We start from the raw sequence: 25,678 nt of genomic DNA, 5'->3' as shown, positions 1-25,678 counted from the left end.
CACATGGCTCTGCTGTTCACAGGACACTACCCTAGAGAGGTGCCACTGGTGTGAACACTGTAGCTGTGCTTACACATAGACTTGCCAGACTGCATAGTACCCCACTATGAACCTGTGAAGCTATTACATGTCCTTTGTGCATGGTTAATTGAGTAGCCCTTCCATTTAGATTAGCTATCATGCTATTACCGTGTCCCGTGACTACAAGCCATATGTATCCTATTATTGTACATTGTACATGCCAATAGACGATACCTTTGGTATGCATGATATGCCTGTTATGCTGTGTAGCATATCTGACATATCTACCTACAATACTATACATTACACATATTTTACATAGTATCCCATAATGCAAAGCATACTTGAACAGCAGGACCACCTTAGACATGTCATTGTTGTTATATGCCCATACACATGTCTACTGTGACAGTATATCAACATATACTATCCCCTGCTATGGCACGTACTTGTTGGACATACCCTACCACTGACAGCGGGTGGTATGGAATTGTTGTGTTTAAAGCACTCATTTAGCATCCCTTGTGGTGTCTGTGATGTTTACCTTGTGACCCACTGCAGGATGCACAATTTCTACAAGCGTTAGTATGCTCAGCAAGACATCACTACATAAATACCTTTTCCCACTTTATGCATTGCGGACACTTTTAATTAATACAAAACAGGCTATACATACACTAACGTAATTAATACAAAACATGCTATACATACACTTACATACCGAGTGTTCTACATACCTTGTTATCGTTTCGGACTTTTGTATCTATCTCTCTTACACTGTTTAAACAGTTCTATGGCATGAGCATACGGTTTGAATGTCTGGCAAGTCATCCTTATGTACGTCGATACCTGTAACATGTGGTTTCCTGCCACCAATTGGTGTTTCTGAGTGACTTATTACTTGCACATCAGCTGTGCAGCTACTCCATTCGCCAATTACGTGGCAACAGTGGGGTATAATTGAATTCTCCACTTGGGCATTGCCCATTTGCCCTACCTTTGGGGAGACGGCCTGTATTGTGTTTTGTTGTGTGTAATTGCAACTGCTATATGTAGAGACACGTATAGTTTGGATTCATGTCCCCCATGGATTGTGTGTGATGGCTAGAGTATGTGGTTCTACACGTGAGTGTACCTGTCATCCCATCCGTCTCATAAGGGACTATTGCAAACAAAACCTGTAACATCACCGTTTGTTCCATTATACAACGGCTACGATTTCACATGGTGCCTTTAAATGTGTCTCTCACAAGGTATGTTAACGCTTCTGCAGATGTAATTGAGTGACTGGATGTTTGTGCTGTAATTACAGTCTGTATTGCTATAGTTTCTAGTGTGGGGATGTAGGTGGGTGTACGTAGCATATACAGGTTTGTGGGGCTTGCATTTCTACATATTCCATATATATGTGTGTGGGCTCCTTCCCTAATTAAAAAGCTATCAGTTAGTAGACTTATGTGATGGGAATATTCATTGGGCCATTGTTAATTGGTTTCTTAATAGTATGCAGGTGAGGTTGATACTTACATACCTCCGTAATTTCAGCGATATGTAAAGGGATGTTTCTAAATGACAGCTATCCCATGTATTTCTGTCCCAGATATTTCCATTCATTGCAGTTGTGTTGGCAACAGAACCTCTTTGGCATGGGTTGCCACCTTTCACTTGCGGGACACACATCGGTGTTTACAGGCCGACACATACCCACGGTCAGTACACAGGATAGCACATACTTTTATCCTCAATACATAGTTATTGTTGTGGGACTTTGGCTACTTATCATATTGCATGTAACATTTACGTTTCTTACATACAGGCATAACTATTTAATGCAACTATTACATAATATATGGGACATAATAATGTCCTACAATCTCGGACAGTTGCCCTTTGTAATGTTTTATGTCAGGACACAACTGCCCAGGGAGGGGCTGTCCCTCCTAATGTGGGAAAGGTTGTAACCGTATGCCTACGGCTAGCTATACCCACACCTACCGTAATGATCTACCTCCGAGTTGGCACTAACAGACACACGATGCGGACATACACACACACATTACAGTCACATGGAAATGCACACGGCACCCTCAACACACACATACACAGACTACGGCAATCAGAAACACAGTTGAACACAGTACCTACGTGGACCGCAACACCGGCAGCGGTAACTAAATGTCCCTTCATATCATGATAATATTACTCGCGGTTCTACTGTTCTGGTACTGTGTTCTTTCGGTCTCTCAGCCTCATGGTTACGCGTGTCGGTATGTGACACATTCCATAGTTGGCGGTATCCTATTTATTTGTACCTCCAAGGTTTTATGAATGTCGTTGACCTATCTATATATTTGCAGATATCGGTGAATCCATATATATCAACATATATCTCTCTATCGCCCTTTCTATCTGTATTATATATATATGTATAGATATATATATATCTGACAGGGAAAGTGACAGGCAGGCTACACCTGTCATTGTATACTTGTCAGTGTATACTGTTTCCTGGACTCCACACGTTTGTGTCTGTACCTGCCACATTACATACCTGCCATAGGTACATCTTGGCTACCATAGTGTTAGGTGATTGTATACATGATTGTGTGTTCTACTCCTGGCAATGGTCGTTTTACCCTTCAGAGCAGGTGCTATTAGTACAGGGGTGAATAATGCTGGTTTCACCTGTTCTGGACATCACTGACTGTGATCTGTGCGATATTCGGAGAAGCTTAGCCCTGTTTCGCACATATCCATATAGTCATTTTTTAACTACACTTACCAGCAGTGGGCAACGCATATTCCCGCTAACGTGTGCTAAACATGATCTGATGACCTACATCCAACATGCATTATTCATGCCTTCGGGATTACATTACATCCCTTGCAGGACGTGGGACAGGGAACATGCACGACGGTCACTGCATTTACCACTTGGCCATCTGGGATTTGTACACGTGTTATGGCATTTTGTATGTGGAGTATACTACGGCTGTTACTCCATACTGCAGTCACATGAGTTACTCAGTTAGTTTACATATGGATGAGTCCAGTTAATGGTATGTCCATGTGATGTTTATTGGATGTGCTCCGGCATTGGGTATGTATATCACAGTGAGCCACACACGATAATGTGCTACACCTTCAAACGACAGTAGGTGGAGCATGCTGGTGTGACGAATACCTGTCATGGGTACACCTCATGCCTTGACACAACATCCATGATTACATTATGTGGAGCCCCTCATTAATGCAGCAGGGAATCCGTGCAGACTGTGTGCAGAACAGTACTTACACACATGTGATCCCGCGATTGCCTCTGCTCCACTGAGCGACATTTGGATACTCGATGTTGTGGCGACAGCAGACACTGCTTGCTTCATTTGGTGTATAGCCTCTGACAATCGGGCGTGTACCTACCAATGTACCTGGGAACCTATACACACAGCACCAACATATGCTAATAAGCGCATGTACTGTTCAGGTGTTGACATTCCTTGTTCCAATAGCTGTTGTGTGTACAATGTTTGAGGGCTGCCGATGTAGGATTCACACAGTTGGCCACCTATACATTACAATTTACAGGTGGTCGTGTGTGTGCCATCCATTTTACTGTGTGTGCAGGTGGAGAGGTGTGTCAGTCCGTAGGGGCCTACACTGTCAGAGTATGTGCTATACGTTCCCTCTTTGCCAAGGTGTAGGCATATTGGGCACACCTCCGTCTGCCTACTGGGGCTGGCACAGTGTGTTCGTGGTCTAAATCCCTATGTGCCTGTGATGGCCTTGGCAATTGCGGTGGGCTATGAGGGCCTTCACCATTTTGTCCCTGCTGCAGCTGTTTCCACAGGATCATATTATGTAGCATGGCACATACTATGAAGATATGGGCACACGTGCCTGGAGAGTACTGCAAGGTTCCACCAGATGTGTCCAAGCAACGGAACCATGATTTCAGCATCCCGAACACATGCTCTATGATGATTCTGGTTTGTGCGTGTGCCTCATTATGGCGTTCTTGCATGGGTGTGTGTGCATTTCTGATGGGAGTCATCATCCATGGCTCTAGTGCATAGCCAGCATCCCCCACAAGGTGGCCATGTGGGATGTCCCCCCTGACAAATACCTGATACAGCTGTGAGGCATGCCAGATATGGGAGTCATGGTAACTTCCAGAGTTGCCAGCACACACATCCTTGATAATGCCCTGGGCATTGCAGATGACCTGGCAGTTGATGGAGTGGAATCCTTTGCGGTTTATGTAGCGCCTACCATGCTCACCGGGTGGTGACTTGATATGTATGTGCATGCAGTCTATCGCACCCAGTACCTCCGGGTAGTGTGCCACATGGTGGAAGTGACGCATATTGCTGGCCAACTCCTCCTGAGTTCGGGGGAAGTATATATGCTCATTGGCATGTGGTAACATGGCATCCAGGAACTGGTGTAGTACCCTGGATGCTGATGCCTGTGAGATCCCCATTATATCTCCAGTTGGCCTTTGAAAGGTACCTGTGGCTAGTATTCGCAAGCTTACACATACCTTTGTGTCCACTGGGATGGGTTCCCCTCTGTTGTTTCTGGTTCTCAGGCGTGGCCGGCACAGCTCAACTATTTGCTGTAAGATGTCCCTGTCCACCCTGTAATGCTCTACTATCTCCAGATCATGTAGCCTCTGGTAGGTTACCCTTGGTCTGAACACTCTTCTCCTCCTCCGGGGCCTGTGGTGGTTGTCGGCATCATCCTCCACAACACCGTCAGTCTCTAACACATGGTGATGAATCACAGCTATGGCAGCTCCCAACATGTACATTTTAAAAGTTCCCTGTGTATTTACACCTATGGTGCAGTGTTTGGGAATACACAGGTGTGTGTAGGGTGCTTTCACACTTTATACTATTGTGCTGTGAACACCGATGATGTCATAGGGTGTGTATGTACAATCGTAACTACAGGGCATTTATGTGTTTTACTACAGGAACTACTATTGTGGTGCCTTTGGTGTTGAATTACATTTGGCTGCCGTGGATTACCTCTTGCCCTTCCCTTTACATTTCTTCATGTTTCACCTACCATTTTCTGGCATGCATCCAGCAGCCTGCTTTCATTTGTACTTTCATAGACCTGGCTTATCTTGCGTAATGTGTTCTATTGCCGGTCTACTGTAGGTTTGCTTTGCTCTGCTATGACAGTTCTCCTATCTTTGCAATCCAATGCCTTCCCTCCTTTCTTTGCAATGCAATGCCTCCCCTATCCTGTTTTGCAGGTTTCTGCGAGCAGACTTGTCAGCTGCCATCGATTGGCCGCCGTGAGTTGATAGGTGTTAATTGCTCAGTTGTACTCCAATTACCCTACTGCGGCATTTCCTTCTTTTCTTCCCCTGACCTTCTGGTTTGTGCTATTGTTCACGGCGCATGCATCCACTTACCGGGTTTCGGGCACGTTTTCATCTCCATACACATGCACTTTCGGGCACCATATGTGCTCTCAGCTAAACAATTCTATACCTACCTCCCCACCCCTGTCCTGCAGTTTTGCTTAGCAATGGCCAGGCCAGATTTGCATTGCTCCAATGTGCTTACAGCTACGGTGGCACACCCCTCTGCTGATGTCATGTATCACCTCTGAGCCACTCCTCGGTGTTATAGTGCTGCGCCATATGGTACATCCTTCATCCAGCGGGACATTTGCAATTCAGTATTACCTGCCTCATTTGCATGGCATTGACTACTAATTCATAGTTATCGTGCTGAACACTGTCGCAGACCCTTAGCAACCCTTGCAGCTTGGTTGTGGTGTACCATGCATACCATATTATGGTGAAATCCTGATTTGTATTACATTGCGATTTTATGACATTTGTATATATTTTCTTTGTGTTCCCGTTTGCGCACACATGCCCTGCGGTTGTACTGTGCGTTACTGTGGACATGGCATTAAATGTTGTTTTTTAGGTGTTGTGCATCTTTTCTTATGCCATTGGCTGTGTATTTAGCCATTGGCATATGTTAACTTTGTAATACATGAGTCTGGGCCGCTTCCATAGCTCCGATGTTCTGTTTGGGAAAATGTAAACTGTGTTTCTTGGTTTACATTTATGTGGGCTTACACTACGCCTGCACCACTTGAATTGCTATATGCCTTCATTTGCATGGTGCGACACTGCGCATGGGGCGATTAGCATATCTAAGCCGAGGGCTGCGCAGTTCTGGCGTACGCCGGTAGTGCACATGAAATTGGATCATACCTGAATCACTCAACGGCCATATTTGGCGTTATACCGCCTACGCTATGCCTGCATCTGGCGCAAGCTTCATGAATCCCGGGGTTTAAGTTTTAAACAAGTATAACAAGTGCACACGCAGTAAAAATGAATTAACAGCACAATGCAGCAGAAATACAGCAAACAACAGTACAAAATGGCTTTTTATAGTGCGAGTAGCATAAAACAGTTAAAAGAAAGCCAAAAAGGTACTTAGAACAGCAAAAATGCTCTCCTTCTTGTTTCTGGTGCTGTGGTAGTCTGCAGGGTGCCTAAACAGGATCCTTCAAGCTAAAACAAGTGCAAACCTGCGCACACATGGGTTTTTAACTCAGAAACTAGAAAGGGATAGGAATTAGCCCAAAACAGCCAATGCAGTAATTTTAGAGCTGGAGATCATTCTTCTTGTGGCAGGTAGGCTGCTCGAATGCTTACCACTCTCAATGATAAGCAGAAAGACCTCTCACTAGCACAACAAGGTCTGGACCACTCAGAAACACAAACTAAAGTCCTTAAACCAGCAGATCTGGGATCCAGACTATTCTAGTATAGGAAAGGGTGGGAAACGAGCAGTACAGATAGTATTTTTTTTTGTATTTTCTGTTTTTGAATTTAAGCAGAAAAAACACTTAAAGCAGTATAAATGCACAGAAAATGCTGTTGCACTTGAGTGTGATGCCTACAGTTATAAATTCAGTTAAATTTCAAGTTTTAAACAGGTAAACCAAGTGCACACACAGTAAAAATGAATTAACAGTACAATGCAGCAGAAATACAGCAAACAACAGAAAAAATGGCTTTTTAAAGTGTGATTAGCTTAAAACAGTTAGAACAGCAAAAAGTCTCTCCTCGTTTCTGGTCCTGTGGTAGTCTGCAGGATGCCCAAACAGGATCTGGCAAGCTAAAACAAGTACAAACCTATGCAAACACAGTTTTTTAACTCAGAAACTTGAATGGGATAGGAATTAGCCCAAAATGGCCAATAAGGTAAATTTCAGATATGGAGACCACTCCTCTTGTGGCAGGTAGGCTGCTCTAATGCTTAGCACTCCCACTGATAAGCAGAAAGGCCTCCCACTGGCACAACAAGGTCTGGACCACTCAGAAACAAACAAAAAAACAGCAGATCTGGGATCTGGACTATTCTAGTGTAGGAAAGGGTGGGAAATGAGCAGTAGAGATAGTATTTTTTTGTATTTTTTTTTTTAATTTAAGCAGAAAAAAGCACTTAAAACAGTATAAATGCACATAAAAGGCTGTCACACTTGAGTGTGATGCCTACAGTTATAAATTCAGTTAAATTTTAAGTTTTAAACAGGTAAAATAAGTGCACACACAGTAAAAATGAATTAACTGTACAATGCGGGCAGAAATACAGCAAACAGCAGTAAAAATGTTTTTTTTTAAAGTGTGATTAGCTTAAAACAGTTAAAAAAAGGCAAAAAGGTACTTAGAACAGCAAAAAGTCTCTCCTTCTCTTTTCTGGTGCTGTGGTAGTCTGCAGGATGCCCAAACAGGATCCACCAAGCTAAAACAAGTGCAAACCCATGCAAACACGGGTTTTTAACTCAGAAACGTGAAAGGAATAGGAATTATCCAGAAACAGCCAATACGGTAAATTTCAGAGCTGGAGACCACTACTCTTGCAGCAGGTAGGCTCCTCTAATGATTACCACTCTCACTGATAAGCAGAAAGACCTCCCACTGGCACAACAAGGTCTGGACCACTCATAAACACAAACTAAAGTCCTGAAACTAACAGATCTGGGATTCAGACTATTCAAGTTTAGGAAAGGGTGGGAAATGAGCAGTACAGATAGTATTTTTTTATATCTTTTGTTTTTTAAATTTAAGCAGAAAAAAAGCACTTAAAACAATATAAATGCACATAAAAGGCTGTTGCACTTGAGTGTAATGCCTACAGTTATAAATTCAGCTACATTTTAAGTTTTAAACAGGTAAAACAAGTGCACACACAGTAAAAATGAATTAACAGTACAATGCAGCAGAAATACAGCAAACAACAGTAAAAAATGGCTTTTTAAAGTGTGATTAGCTTAAAACAGTTAAAAGAAAGCCAAAAATGTACTTAGAACAGCAAAAAGTCTCTCTTTCTAATTTCTGGTGCTGTGGTAGTCTGAGGGATGCCCAAACAGGATCCGCTGAGCTAAAACCTGTAATGCCTTTTATATAGGCATGACTACCAGGAGTTTACATGTAAGAGTAAAAGAACATCATTCAGCTATAAAATCTAAAGATGAAAAAAATGCCATTTTTAAGCATTCACAGGTATGTTCTAATTTAAAAAAAAAATTACTGTTGTTGAAGCAGTCCATCTAGATTTAAGAGGGGGAGGTTTCAAAAACACTGTTGAACAGAAAGAAATGCTGTGGCAATTGAAAGTGGGTGCTGATAAAATACCTGGTTTAAATGAAAACATCAACATTAAGTGTTTTTTGAAAGGGAGAAGGTTAAAGCTGTGTAAAAGTGAATGATTTGTCCTTGGTTTCTTCAAATTAATGAAAGTGAATTTTACTTGATTGATTCTTGATTTTTATTGCTTGCTTATTTGTTTAAATGTCTTTTACTGTTTTAATGGTGTTATTCTAAAATTGTGGGTACGCTATTTTCATGCTCTTGCCTTTGCTTCACTTAAGCGCCTGTTTTGTGTTTTTTTATGTAGATAGATGTATATATTCATTAACCTCATAATCTTTGTGTTTTTTGTAGTGTTTGCTTCCCATAGCAGCTCCAGTTGTGTATATTCTGACCCCAATCTTCTTTTTCATGCATGTCCTGGGTATCTCTGCTCGATTTCTCTTTTTTCTATGCTCTCCTTTTAATTTTGTCTTTTGAGCTTCTAAACCATCCATTCTATTCTTTCCATATTGTTGTTATTGCCTAAATTATTTGCAGACAGTCTGTCCTTGCATTTCTCGTGTATTTCTAAGTAATTTACCTTACAAAAAATCACCCATTCTCCTCAGGCCGAAGTTTTGGAGATTGTTTTAGACTAGAGATTCATCATGATATTCTATCATTCACGGCAGTTCCACACTGTATGTAGTGGTAGAATTAGTTTAGTTCGATCTATCCACATCTTTCTTGGGATCAATTAGCTGTAGCAAGATGACTTTTCAGCGTCTTCTCCTAAGACGTTAATCAGAATGAAGGGACTAGAATGAGTCTAGATAATTAATAATTAATATTAACAATGCAGCAAATATTTATGAAGGAGTCTTGTAAAAAAAATCTGCCCCAATAACCAGTAACCCACTGGAAGGTAGGTAATGTTCAACCTCCACTTGATAGGAGTGATGTATAGCATAACTAGACAGCCGAATGTCTTTAACAACAATATTTTACTGCAAAGATTAATTCAAATACAGAAAGAATGGGATAATGCATTATTAAACACAGACATCCCTATTTCTCTATTTATTCAATGAGAGGAATAGCAAAAAATGTATATACTGTAAATTTAAAGGCTTACTGGACAGAACATTGGGACAAGAAAAAGAATACTCCTACTAATAATTGTATGTCCACGTAAAATAGTAAGTCATGTGTAAGGTAATACAAATGAACTGCCATAATTTGCAAGAAAAATAAGGGAAAAGAAGGAGAATGTTGTTTCAGTGTTAAATACGTTTATGTAAGACTGAAAAATGTAAAATTTGGACAAGAGAAAGGAAAGTGTTAAAGAATTGATGAAGTAGTGTATGATTAATGATCAGCTTGGGAATGCAAAAGTACTGTTTACTAATGAGTATTTGGGATAGAGATAGTCACAAAAGGACACGATTGTCCACTACAGAAACAATATTAATTTCCCAGAGAATATAGATGGAGAAGCCATAAGAGTGGTGATTTAGTAATGACTCATGTTTGGGAGCGGGTAATACAGAATTTACCCACACCTGCTGTAGTTTGAACACAAAATGAAGCCTGAGTAATCAAACAAAGTGTAAATCCTGCATTATGCATGCCTACCCATGAGTTATTCCCATTATATGGGGAGGTTATATAAGAAATAAATGTATTACCTTTTTAAATAATGTCATTGAATGATTGAAGTTCAATCTCCAAATCTTCTCAGCTTGTGGTCATCTGACTGTTGCACTGAACATATGTAGGGTGTATATGTGTTGCACAATTCATCAATAAAACACAAGCAGTCACACAGTATACTCATTTGTGGTTAGATTCCCATGGATGAAAGGACCCTGCTGATGTGTATGTAAAAAATAACACTCTTCCCATTGCAAAATAGATGTAAATCATCCAATTTATTTATTGATTTATTGCCTTTTGTTTATAGGGATAGTCTAACTGGGCCCTCAGGCTCATTTTTAATGGAGATCTGCAGAGAAAAGCTCCATTTAACTTATAAAAATTACCAAGAAATTACAGAGAAAAAAGAATTTCAATTTCTTAACAGCAGAAACTGTTTTTAGACTCATGCATTGGGTAATACAATCAAGACAGAAATTAATACAATTTGATTTCAGAAGGAGTGTTATAGAATAATAAACACATTGCATTTACATATATACAATATACAGATTTCATACCCAATTGTTGGGCATGTCTTTTTATTGGGGAGGGTTTATTTTATTTTATAGGGAGTACAGCTTGGCTGCTTTGTTTATATTTGCACCATACTGGACTGCAGTGACTGGACTTCTTCCTTGCAGAAATGCACGATTTACAAACGAACACTGATTGCACTATCCAATCAGTGTGCAAGCTTTTAAATACTAATAAGTTTTCACGGTATAATTAAGAATCTGAACAGCAAAACACTACAGTGTAAATGCATAAATAATAGATGGAGTCAGAGGTGACAGCACACACACACACACACACACACACACACACACACACACACACACACACACACACACACACACACACACACACACCTGTGCTTATACGGTCTGGGAATAAATTTGCACTCCCAGCTGAAACAGCTCATATAGGTGCTCATGTACTTCAGCATGTAGGCACAATATATACATAAGCATATATAAATATATGTATTTGTATGTTGTGTTTCTATATAGCTAGATATACAGAGAAACTCATATAGCTTTATAGACATTATTACCATTGCTATGCATTTATTACTTCTTATGTTTTACTCACATTATGTATATTGTAGGCACATTATTCATTTTTTCATAATAATATTAATAATAGTTTTTGATACTCATTTCAATGACTTTTCCTTTTCCTTTATTAAAGATATACTTCCACGCACATACAATTATCCTCATATTTTTGTTCATTTGTTATCTGGGTAGACCTTCTAGCTATAAGCTTCTCTTTTCCAGAGTCTTTCTGATTAAGTGACTTGCTCAAAGTAACACAGCTGGCAAAAATAGACTAAGATAATTAAAATCTGTCTACAGGATGAAGGTCATTAGTAGTTCATAATCTTTAGACTCAGAATAGTGTATCACTGGGGTCCTACTGGAACTAAGGATATATGAATGTGATATAACTCAGAAATAACATTTTGGAAAGTAGTTACATTCATTTATTGTCATTTTCATCTGTTTCACTTTGCTAATGCCAAAAACATCTCATATGACTGCTGCAACTGCTCTTAGTTTTTAGTTATAGCAATATCTCTCCCTGTGTGTGTTGTGTGTGTGTGTGTGTGTGTGTGTGTGTGTGTGTGTGTGTGTGTGTGTATATATATATATGGGTCTACTTTTAAACCACAAAGTTTCAAAACATCAAATTTCTTATTGTCGAGACCATAAGATTGAAGTTTTGAAACTTCAAACTGTTTACATGGAAATCGACGTACAACGTGGAATGTGAAATTTGCCATTTTCATCGCTGTAGTGCAATCTTGGAGTTGGTATATTTAATTAGCAGGAGTGTGGGGGTGAAGGGGTCTTGTCCCCCTGCAAGAACATAAAAAATTGTTTTTATTAATAAATTGTTTTTATTATTATCATTTTTTTAAGTTTTGAAGTTTTAAAACTTCAATCTTATGGTTTTGATCATAAGAAATTCGAACTTTTGAAACTTCAAGCTTTAAAAGTAGACCCCCCCCCCACACACACACACACACATATATATATATATATATATATATATATATATATATATATATATAAGTTACTTTTGCATAGACAATTTGATAGAAATGGAAAAATAGACAGTTTCAGTGAGTCTGTTACCTACCCATAATATAACTTACAGACTTTCTGTATAATGTTGATGAATGAGAAGTTTTAAATAAGTTTTATACATGAAAATAAGCAACCTTATGTGCTGTGATGCCACTGGCAGTGTCTTTAGCTACTAGCTAGGGAAATCTTACCTGCTGCAGACTGCTAAAGATAAGGATTTGTAACAAAGTGGATACATCACTGAGTTTTGGTAAACTGTGTACTGATGATCAGGCTAAAAGGATCAGGGTCCAGGCAGAACTAATTTGAGAAATATAAATTCCAGAAACTATCTCTTTTATTCTTTTTCATGACTGATACTTTTCTACTCAGATTAAGCACTGTTTCTGTACTTTGTTAAAAGTTAAAATTCAGAAAAGGTTGGGACTTGGCTTGCTCCCATAAAGTGACTCACTCACTCACTCACTCACTCACTCACTCACTCACTCACTCACTCACTCACTCACTCACTCACTCGCTCACTCACTCACTCACTCACTCACTCACTCACTCACTCACTCACTCACCCACTCACTCACTCACTCACTCACTCACTCAAATAAAGCAATCAGTCACTCAGTCAATCAACCAATCTATCACCCAGTCTTTGTTTACATGCCTATAAAGCTAAGTAAGTTAAAATACTAAAAAAGAGAAATTAGGAAACAGCAATTCATATAAAACAACACATCTCAATGATCACAGAGGGTAGCCCTTAATTAAAGAGTTTTGGAAAAAGAATATCTTGGGAACACTGAAAATTCAAATTCATTGAATCAGAATATGGAAAGCCAAGAAGGAATTTTGATTTTTTGTGTGTGTGTGTGTGTGTGTGTGTAAACTAAAATTATTTCTGATATCAGATCACTATTTCTGGATATTTGTTTTATATAGTGCATGTTAAAGTTAAAGGTCTGTTTAGCAATAAAGTTAAATATAAACAGAATAGTACAACTGTACCAGAAATGGAGTTTTGAAAAAGTAAAAGAGCATATTTAAGTGTAGAAAGCTTCATGCTTGAATTTTTAATTTAGTGATACTGTTTTTCAAGAACTTGGTTAATAGCTACTTTTTATAACTATGTTTCGTATCATTTTAATGGATAGCAAAAAATAAGTTACACTTTTCTTTTTGTAGGTTTTCAGTTATGGCTTTTCTTTCGGCTACTGGTATAAGCACTTTAATACACAATAAAGCCATTGAAAGGATTATTTCCCCCATGGCTGCACAGCTTTGCCACCTAATTATTTTGAGTGAGTGGGGAAATGCCGATAATGGAAGATTTGCAAATTTGGAGTCAACTGCAGGAGAGCTGACCAGAGCAACTGAGCAACTCTCTTATGTTGCACACGGGTATGACCGCGAGAAAAAAATGTATATGATAATCTGTATTGTAAAATTATAGCATAGGTACATATGTGAAACTAAATTATTTGTTAAGTTCTGATTAGTGCTGTGTAATCTTACTTGGCTGTTTAATTTATATGCTCTAATATAAATATATTTATATTTTTATTATTTAAAAAAAAATAACTCCACTAAAGAGAAGAAGAGCACAGAAACTGAATACATTATAGGGCACAGTTTGCTAGCTGGGAAACAGACCTAATAATTCAGGCAATGAGTGAAATACATGCTGCAGGCTGTAGTCTGATTCCTACCTTTTCTCTTTGAACTTGAGACATCTGGGTAATCATGAAATCACATCACAACACCTTATTCACTCCTGAAATGAGGCAGTTATGCTGAAAGACCCTTATCTGGTCATTAAAAGAAACACAATTAAAAGAATGGAACTGTGTAATTCATTTCCCACTGGGGAAATAAATCAAGTCAGATAAATTGACTTCAAGTACAAATGATGAAAGGCAAAAAGCAAAAATGTTAGCATAAAATTATGGAATGTATAGAGTCTTCTTTTGTTGGTCTTGAGATATTGATTTTCCTGTCTGGTTTATATCCTTAATAACACAAAACAAAAATACCCAATGGATATAGAACTAATAAAACAGAAAGTAAACCACGACCACCAGAGTACTTGCGAAGCGTTTAATACTGTTCCACACACTAAGCGCTTTCACCATCGTTGCATGGCTTCATCAGAATGAGTGGTAGCTACTCAACAAACCATTAATATACACACATTAATTAATCAATCATTCAATTACAAATTTTAAACACATTCATCTTAAAGTATATTAAAGTAATATAACATATACAAGACAAATACATCCCCAACCCACAAGTGCAATAGTAAAAATATATAAAAACTATACTGTTACAATATTTACTGTTATTGTGTACACTTAAAAGTAACTAGATTATGTATGCCCTTTGTCTCAAAATAGGTCCTAGGGAAATAAAATCATTCAATCCAGGTGGCATTGTTGCATTCAACATAACCTGCCATTTGTATTCTAATAATTCCACCTTTAATTTTTCATCACCTCCTCTTTCATTGAACAACACCCTATCTATAACAAAAAAATAAAAATCTCTTAAAGTTGGTGCAAACTATACTATGTGACTATACAGCATTATGAGAATCATGATTCTTAATAGCCCTAAGATGTTCACCTATCTGGTCTTTCAATCCTCGAATGGTCTTACCAACATAGAATGCACTACAATTGGTACACGTGGCTAAATAAACCACCCTTTGTGTATTACAATTCACTCTACCTGGGCATGGGATAGTCCTGTTGTAACCCTGTACACTTACATAAGGTCCGTCATTAATATATCTACAAAACCTACAGGTCCCACATCTATTCATTTTAGATGTTGTGTTTCTGGGAATGTGTTGTTCTAAAAATTCATTGATATTTCTTCCCCTAGAATAAACAATTCTGGGAGCACAACCTAAAAGGTTTTTAAGTTCCCAATTGAAACAAACATCCCATGCTGTATGTACTAATTCCTCTATCCCTTTTGTCTGATTGTTGTATTTTAGAACTAAAACTCTTGAATCATTAAAGTTTTTTCCTTTTGATGTTCTCAAAATTTCTGTATTGTTCACCCTAAGTATAGGTGGAAACACAGTATCTCTCTTGCTCAATACCTCTTTACGTATTTTGGTCAACAATTTAAGGGGATAGCCTCTTTCCAAAAACATCCCAACCAATGTTTACAATTATTTTTCCAAAACTTTATTGTCACTAATAAGTCTGGACAACCTTATCATCAGTGACACCATACCTCCAGTAACTGTACCACGATCTTTGTAGGATTCTTTGAGTTTATATTAGCGAATGCACAGTGCATTCACTAATATAAGCTTTCTAACACTGAGATGTTCAGCCAGATGGAAATTCGAACATCTGTGTTTCGAGTTTTCCATCTGCAGCCATTTCAACTCGACATTCTGATATTAAACCCATATATATATATATATATATATATATATATATATATATATATATATATATATATAGGTTCACTAGACAACCTCGAAATACTGAAATCTCGAATTTCAAGACTGAACGGTCTGTGGATTAAGCAGGGATTCAAGTAAGTGGTGTTTACATAAGGGTACTGGGTAGGGATTTTAATGTGTGTGAGTGTGTGTAGTGGTGGCTTTTGTGTGTTTGTATGTTTAGTGCAGCCTCGGAGTTAGTATATATCAGTAGAGGAGATGTGGGGGATGCAGCCCCTCACATGGGGAGTGAAGGGGGGTTACCCCCTGCTTATAGGTAGGGTAGGTGTGTTTGTATGTTATGTTGTATTTGTGTGTGTTGTTTTGTTTCCTGTACTGTAGTTAGGTAGTTGTATGTGTGTTTGTGTGGTGGTTTGTGTGTGTGTGTATGGTCGTGATTTTGGTTTTCGCGGTTGTTGGTTTTCGGGTATGTGGAATTTCGACTTTTCAGTCTCGAAATACTGAAATTTGAGATTTCAGTATTTCGAGATTAGCTAGTGAATCCATATATATTTATATATATATATATATATATATATATATATATATATATATATATATACATACATACGAAAACATTTTCTCATAAACTTCAGAGATGTGCATTGCCCCACCCCCAAAAAATAGCATGACCAGAAAATTAAAAATGCTCAGTTTCAAATACCTCTATCTGAAGATAATTTGTTGGCAGGATGAAAGCACTCAAAATGAGTTTTCTTTTTCTTTCCTTGCTGCAGTATCTATGTATGTATATGTATATATATATATATATATATATATATTTTTTTTTTTTCTTCTTTGTGGATTCTGGTTGATTTTTTACTCTTGAAAAGTACAGCTAATCCAGTTCTACACAACTACCCTCCATACCTCTCACCTATTCCCTAATTTTGCCTCATATTTTTTACTGTGACCCTCATAAAAGTTTTTGATTTTCCAGTAAGCCACGAAGGATTACGGTCAGTCAGTAATGCCAGACATTAGGGTTTCATATGCTTGTTCAGAAAATGCCTGTTGATACAAAACCTGTTGTTCCATTAACATTTTAAGTGAAAAGGAATAAGATTTAAAATCTGGCTGTAATTTTGGATCATTGTTCCTCCCCTTATTACTTTTGACATTGTACTGATCCTTGAGCAAACAGGCCACCCACTGTCAGTCTCTGAAGTCAAAACAAAATCACTCTAGTGGATAAATGCTCTATGTAGTAGTCAAAAAAGCAAATGCTTTTTTATGTACATGTTTGTATCATTGTCTGAACTTAAGTTTTTAACTTTTTTAACTTATATACAAAAATCTAGTTGCTACTATTAGGAAAGGAATGCTGTTTGACTGTATGAAGAAGCATTTCTGTGAAAACGTTTTTAGTTTGTCATTAAAGCGTCTTTTAACAAAGCATTGTTTTATTGCTACCTACTGTGTTTGCACATAATCTCTTTAGTGATTTCATTGTCAAACAGTGCTACCTGCCAGCATCTTAAAAAGGAATACTCACCTCATGCTACCACCAATGGAAACTTCAGCTTCTCTTTTCACACAACATCCATACCATTCACTTTCCACTTTGCACTTTGTGGGCTATCTGCTCTGTTTCACTGATGGAGAAACATTGCAACATTCAAAGCATAATGAGAACTGAGTGTTAAGTTGTACAGCACCTTTCCCTAAGGCATCTGCTATGTTGCAGGTGCATTTACTTTTTACAGGGGTGCCTCGGGACTTTAATGTATTTTTATATTTATTTAGTTTATTTTTTCTTAGAGTAAAGAAACTCTGTGTTTCATTGCTTTAAATAAATAAAAAATAAATAAATAAAGAGTAGAAAAGTGTCCCTAGAACAGCCCACAGAATGCCTATATATAAGGCTGGCACCTGGATGATATGAAGTAGACAGAATTTTAACTTTCATATGAGCTTTGTTAGACTGTACCATTGCCAGTCCACAAAAAAAAAATGTTAAAGCTACTTACCTTAATGATTAAAAAAAAACTCCTGCAAGGAGTCTATTTTAGATTGTGAGAAGAAAGCTCTTAATTCTTGATTAATGTTTTGATGGATCCTTGTTGAAGTTCATTCTTTTTCTTGCTTTGATTTTCTGTTACAGTCCAGTATTCTTTGCTTGTTTTGTTTTTCAGTTAGTGTAATGCTGGACCAGTGAGAAGTGCTCCTGCTGTAAGAACAATTAAGAGTAACACAACAGGTGTAGAACTATTAGATTTGCAAAACTTTGCAAGGCTGCAAATCCCTCCCCAAACTCCTAAAGTGCAATCTGAACCAAAAAAAAAGGCATACAAAGAGAAGAAAGAAAAGTGGATTGAAGGCAGGATGTTTCCCGTAGCTGCAACTCTTCTTATAAGTATACAGATGATTACAATCAGTCCTTAATGCCAGACATGTGAGTTTCACAATTCATATCATTCAGTAAATGCATGGTAGTCCAAAGCTTTTATCTTAGTGACTTTTCAAGTTTGTAGGAGAAATTTTGGACAAGCAGTCCATGATTTTGGCAATGTCTTAATTTCCTCTGCTACAATGTTGAGAAGTAGGGTAAAAAATTCCAAGTCCCTTCTCTTTGTACGTCACACACTGCTGCAAGCATTAAATAATGGTCAAGATCTTCATTATACAGCAAAAATAGCTTGTTGCGCTAATTTGTCAGTTAGTGCAGCAGGCTAATGCTGATGTTTCCTGTGTCAAACCTGCAGAGGTTGAATCGCCCCACCCCATTTTGGACTTGCTTTTTCCCCCTTAATACATAAAACTGTTGTGGATAACATCCTTGGTACCTATTGGTGGCTCAGAGGAGTAATATATTTTTGTGGAGGTGACTGGCTACAGGTTTTGAATCACTTGTAGTACCTTTTACCGCACCATAATCACAGTATCACTGGTGTCTAGTGGTTTCCATCTTATTGTTTTGTGTTTTGTTTTAATTGCCTTTAAGGCATGCTATATAGAATATCCCTGGTGCCTGTTGTTCCCCTCCATCAACACATTACTGAAAAGTTCTCCCTGGTGGCTAGGGGTTCTCTCCACCTGTGATCTCCATTGTGTTTAAGTGCTGTTCAGACACAAGTTTGAAGGGTTCTCCATGGTGGCTAGTGCTTTCCTCCCACTCCTATCTCTTTTCTGTTTATTGTTCAGGCATGAGTTAAAAGGGTTATCCCTGGTGGCTAGTGGTCCATTCCCCACCCAATGTGGCAGACTTTATTCATAGGATGATGCTAGGCTATTGGCCCAGAGTTCCTTATAAGCCTAGCCAAGAATTTCACCCATGTTCCCTCAAAGTCAGCACCTTTTTCCCCTGTCCAGCAGGGACACAGGTGGGATTCCAGGGGTGTATTTATAGGTTCATAGGAATGCTTATTTCCTCTTCCACGTATTCATACTCTGCACCTACTGCTCATAATGACGTATCTCTATCCATTTCGCTACGAGGATATGTTCATTAATCCAGGTGTGTGTGGAAGTATGACATCCATCCATCCCTACCCACCCACCTGCCTTCACATGCATTCACACATTTGTTCCATACACATACACTTACACACACACACGAACACTGCCTCCTACCCACGTAGTCACACTCAGACAAGCTCATCTATTCATCCATACACACACACACACACACACACACACACACACACACACACACACACACACACACACACACACACACACACACACATTCACACACGCGTGTGCCTACTCAACTCCCTCATTAACACCTGTAATGCTACCTCCCAGGCAGGCACACACTCACTAATACAGTTACGCATGCACATATCTCATAACCGTACGTTTACCACACTACTCCCCAACATTTACTGCTAACATAGTATATGAATATGGCCAAACTACCACAATGTGTAAGGAGTGGCCATGCTAATCTATACAGCCAAGTGAGTCTATAAATCACTTGGCATGTAGATACCTCCCAAGCGGCACTTCCAGAGGTGACAGTATATGGCTAATTAGCATCTGCCTTTCCTCCAGACTGCCTCATTTGCATTTAGCACAGCCATACAGATAGCCTTGCATGGTGCTGCACACTTTATGCAAATGCATCATAGTAAGACTGTATGAATTCAAAAAGGTTACCTGGAGATATGCACATTCCGTGCACCTTGTGCTAACCTTTATGAATCCCCCCTTTGTCTTCAAGTGATTACCTGTTTATTCCAATGTAATGTGTATACCATATATCCCTTCTGCTAACCCATCTAATGTCACTAAATGTTTTACTGTTAAGTATCATTTCTTACTACACATTCCGTTTTAACCTTAAATTTTAAACAATCTTGTCACTTCTATAAATCTCACCCCTAACTCATTTACACGGTTTTAATCTCTTTTCATGTCTGCAGGAATTCTTTTCTCTAATTTCTCTTTGCTACTTCCCTTAAAACTGGCCATAAATGATTGATGTCACAATAAACTAGTTAATGATACCACCCTTAAATAATATACAAGCAATAAAACTGTCCCTAACTGATGCAGTGTCACATTTAAGATGAGGCTTGTCAGCTTTTTAGCCTGGGAAGGCAACCCACCTATGAGAAGCTAAACTCTGATTTAAAACCCCAGCTGCCTTGCAGCAATACCTAGTTATGGTAAAGGCTTTGGGAGTAAACCCTGAGGAAAAATCCAGAGATGGAGCCCCTAAAGCAATTTGAGAATGTACTCGGCCTCAGTCTGGCAGCTCTTGCGATGAAACTGATGCCAAGTTGTAACTGGTCTTGCCTTTCCAATTGGATTACATCAGTGGCATGGAGAGAGGGAACCTACTGCTGGGCATCAGCTATTTCCCATAACTCATTTGTCCAGGCCTGTGCCCTGGAGAGGACACTCCAGCTTCACTCTGTGAGTGGTGACACAACACAGGAAGTAGCAGTTATCGGTAATAAGCCAATGCACTCAAATGGTGTAGAGTGAGGCACCAGGAGCTGCTTCTGATGGTGGGAGAGATCCTTTGATCTTATTGGGCAGCTACCACCTGCCTTAAGCTGGAGAGCCCTCAGCCAAATAGGCGCTGCCTCACCATGGTCCACTTGCTCTCCTGGGTGTGTGAGGCTTAGGGAACCCCCAAACTGATGGTTCATTAATCATACACCTGGGAAAACAAAAAAATAACAAATCTAAATCTGCCTTTAAAATGCAAAACACCAAAATCCTCTGCCAACTAACAAAACAGCTGGTGTAAAATAAATATAGTTAAAGTAGCAAACAAACACCAACTGTACCACAGCTAGGAAGTTTATTATAAAACATGTAAGTGCTTTCAGGGATGCGCCCCTTCATCAGACAACTCACAAAAACAATTCATTCCTTATATAGTAGAAGCAGATGCTATCAATTAAGTCTTAAAGATACAATGTTGAATACAAGTGCTTAAAAATGACTCACTCTAATATATCTAAAATTTGCATATATCTGATTCAAAACTTCATAAGTGTTAAAACACATATTATGTATATAAGTCATAGTTAATAATAATATATTAAAGCTGCTAAAACCATGTCATACTGTGCAAAAATATCTATGTAAGTATAAATATGTGTGCATGTATGTATACAAATGTATAAAAATATATTTAAATGTACGTGTACATATGTAGATAAACAATATATATATATATATATATATATATATATATATATATATATATATATATATCTATATACACACATACACATATAATGAATGCATAGACAACTTAGTGTGTCATAATGACCAAACTAAAATTGCAATAAATAAAATAAAACATTAAAATTCTAAGATCATAATAGTCAATGCTTAAGTGGACGAGCTTTTAAGAACGATTTCAAAAACACCATATTGTTTAAACCTGGTGGTTTATCTGCATTAAACAACATAATCCATATTTGTTCTACAACCTCAGATCAACTCACATTTATTCCTAGTGTGATTTGCATTATTAAGTAGTTCCCTTACATTGTCTATGCCCCATTCATTGGGGATGACAGTGAAAAGTGATTCTACATCCATTGTCACAAAGTAAGATAGAACAGAACATTAAGGAGTCACCTTTGCTATAGGAATAATACATCAACCATCCAGAATAGATCTGATAGATTGGGTACCTACATATGCAGAGATTGCACAGCCTGTAAATATATTCACAGTGGTAGAATCTTTGTACACCCATTTAAGGGTTTCAGTTTTAATAGCAGCCAATATGCTGATTGTACAACATCTAATGTAGTGTATCTTGCCTATTGCACAGTATGTTTTAGTTTCTATATAGGTAAGACTAACAGGCGGTTGAAAGAGAGACTATTGGAACACTACAGGGACATCAAGAATTGTAAAGAGAGTAGTGCTATAGCCATGCACAATAAGAACGAGGGACCTGATCACAGTTTTAAGTTCCTTGTTCTACAAGTCCTGCCAAAGAGATTGAGAAGGGGCAATTTGTCAAATGACACGGAGGTTGCAGAACAAAAATGGATTATGTTGTTTAATGCAGATAAACCACCAGGTTTAAACAATATGGTGTCTTAAAAGCTCGTCCACATAAGCATTGACTGTTATGATTTTAGAATTTTAATGTTTTATTTTTATTGCAATTTTAGTTTTGACGTACATTTAAATATATTTTTATACATTTGTATACATACATGCACACATATTTATACTTACATAGATATTTCTATATTCCAATATGCCTTTATATACACATACACATTATATTTTATATGGTGTTAGTGTACTATATATATATATATATATATATATATATATATATATATATATATATATATATATATATGTTTATATTCACGTTGTATGTTATAATTCATGTTTATATAAATTTTGCACAGTGTGACATGGTTTTAGCAGCTTTAATATATTATTATTAACTATGACTTATGTATATAATATATGTTTTAACACTTATGAAGTTTTGAATTAGATCTATGCAAATTTTAGATATATTAGAGTGAGTCATTTTTAAGCACTTGTATTCAACATTGTATCTTTAAGACTTAATTGATAGCATGTGCTTCTACTATATAAGGAATTAATTGATTTTGTGAGTTGTCTGATGAAGGGGCACATCCCTGAAAGTGCTTACCTGTTTTATAGTAAACTTCCTAGCTGTGGTACAGTTGGTGTTTGTTTGCTACTTTAACTAAATCCGCCTTTAGACTAGGTACATGGAACATAAGGATAATGAGTCCAGGCCTTACGAAAGATCTACAGAACATCAGTGATGCTCAGAAGACAGCAGTCATTAACAATAAGTTGAGCAGATTGCAGATGGACATTGTGGCACTCCAGGAAACAAGGCTGTCATCCATTGGATGTCTCGGGGAGAAGGACTTTACTTTTTCCTGGCATAGGAAGCTTCTGGAAGAGACCAGGGAACATGGTACTGGTTTCACAAGCAGAAACAACCTCGTTGGCTCAGTCATACCACCAAATATGGGAAATGAGAGACTGCTGAAAATTCAGCTACAAACACCAGTGGGCATGGTCAACATCTTCAGCGTCTATGTTCCTGCTTTAACTTCTACCCAGGAAGTCAAGGACAAATTCTGTGATGAATTTAGTGTTGCCATCACTGAGGTCCCTTCCCATGAACCATTATTCATTCTTGGTAATTTTAATGCTATAGTAGACAATGACCATCCCAGCTGGTCATCTTGTCTGGGACATTTTGGAACAGGAAAGATGAATTAAAATGGACAGCGCCTCCTTGAACTTTGTTCCCAGTGTGACCTCTGCATAACCTACTCTTTCTTGAATGTCAAGCCCCAGCACAAAGTTTCATGGTAACACCCAAGATCGAAACATTAGCACCAACTTGACCTTGTCCTCACCGAATGCAGCAGGTTAGGTAGTGTCAGGGTAACATGTAGTTACCACAGCTCAGACTGTGATACCAATCACTTGCTCATTGTGTAGTAAGGTGAACATCCAGATGCTAATGTTCTTTCACTCTAAAAAGGAAAGGAGACCATGCATTGACATAGGCAAGACTCATGACCCTTCAAAAGTACTCAAGTTTGTTCAAGCACTTGAAGAGGCTTTTCCTTGCCTGGATGACATTGACAACAAAAAGAGATGGGAAAAACTACGGGGAGCTATCATTAACACTGCAATATCTATCTTTGGGAAGAAGACAGTCAAGTGTGCTGATTGATTTGAAACCCACACTGACATGCTGACACCCCTGATTGTGAAGAAGAGACAAGCACTGGCTGCATACAGGTCCTTGCCCAATGAGGAGAACTTGCAGGAACTCTGGTGTGCTCTGAGTCAAGTGGACCAGGTAGCTCAGAGGTGTGCAAATGATTATTGGCTCCAACTTTACTTCAAGATTCAGCAGGCTGCGGACATTGGTAACATGCAAAGAATGTACGATCAAGCAAGCCATCAGCCCATCACAAAGGAAGATCAGCCCACATAAGTTGGCCACAGGTGAGGTTTTGAAGGACAAAATCAAGCAGATGGAATGCTGGATGGAATACTACTCACAGCTGTATGCCAGACAGATCACAGTTATGGAGAGAACCCTGAATGCCATCGAGCCTCTGGTAACTATGACTGAACTTGATGCTAAGCCCAGACTGGAGGAACTCAATGATGCACTAAAAGCAGTCTCTTCAGGAAAAGGACCCAGGAAAGATGGTAATCCCTCAGAAATTCTTAAATGTGCTGGGAGTACCCTAATCTCAGAGCTGCATGCAATACTTTGCCAATGCTGGAGAGAAGGTAGTGTACTGCAAGATATGAGGGATGCTAACATAGTTACTATCTATAAGAATAAGGATAAGAAAAGTGATTGTAACAACTATCGTGGCATCTCTCTTCTCTGTAGCATGGGGAAGCTGTTTGCACTTGTCCTATAGAGGCTCCACATTCTTGCAGAGGGAGTTTACCCCAAGTCTCAGTGTGGGTTCAGAGCTGAAAGGTCTACTATAGACATGTTTTTTTCTGTTAGGCAACTTCAAGAAAAGTGTATGGAGCAAAACAAATCTCTATATATTGCCTTTATTGATTTGACCAAGGCATTTGACTTCATCAGTAGGAAAGGTCTGTTTGCAATTCTGGCAAAGATCGGCTGTCCTCCAGTACTGCTTAGCATTATCAGAGCCTTCCATGAAGGCATAAATGGGGCCATCATGTACGATGGATCCACATTCAAACAATTCAAGATTCTCAGTAGAGTAAAGCAGGAGTGTGTGCTGACGCCAACATTGTTTGGCATCTTCTTTTCAGTTCTGTTGAAATTTGCTTCCAGAACTGCTACAGAGGGTATCTTTCTCCAAAACAGAATGGACAGTAACCTCTTCATACTATTGAGACTTAGATTGAAGACCAGGGTGCTTAGGAAGTGTCTAAGGGAGTTCCTGTTCCTTGATGACACAGCTAATGTGGCTCACATGCAAGAACTTCAGTCACTCATGACTCACTTTGCGGGTGCATGTATGGAATTTGGTCTCACGATTAGTTTAAAGAAGATCCAGGTGATGGGCCAAAATGTAGGCAATGAGCCATTAATCATGGTGACCAATTATGAGCTGGAGGTCGTCCATGAGTTCATGTATCTAGGCTCTACAACCTCTGACAACATGTTGCTTGATAGCAAGATCAACAAGTGCATTGGAAAAGCTGCCACAATGTTTTCCAGACTGACAAAGAGAGTATGGGCTAATTATAAGCTCACTGTGCACACCAATGTGCAGGTTTACATAGCCTGTGTTTTGAGCACAGCCAGTGAAACATGGACTCTGTGCTCAAAACAGGAGCAGTGGCTCAATATAT

The 25,678-nt window shown here is 38.6% G+C and overlaps 1 protein-coding gene across 1 annotated transcript in view; it reads left to right on the top strand.

Annotated features, from left to right (window-relative positions):
• Positions 1-13,614: 13,614 nt before the first annotated feature.
• The window catches only part of LOC122792394, a 431,766-nt gene continuing 419,702 nt past the window's right edge, over positions 13,615-25,678 (top strand). The window contains exons 1-2 of the mRNA XM_044060182.1: positions 13,615-13,821; positions 23,056-23,507. Coding sequence (XP_043916117.1) covers positions 13,616-13,821; positions 23,056-23,507 — 658 coding nt within the window. The 5' untranslated portion in view covers position 13,615. The remainder of the gene's footprint in view (positions 13,822-23,055; positions 23,508-25,678) is intronic.

Source organism: Protopterus annectens, chromosome 1.part2, assembly GCF_019279795.1.
Source record: "Protopterus annectens isolate FY-2018-M chromosome 1.part2, PAN1.0, whole genome shotgun sequence".
Taxonomy (NCBI): Eukaryota; Metazoa; Chordata; order Ceratodontiformes; family Protopteridae; genus Protopterus; species Protopterus annectens.
Note: the sequence above shows the minus strand (reverse complement) of the source record. Positions and strands in the feature narration are given on the sequence as shown.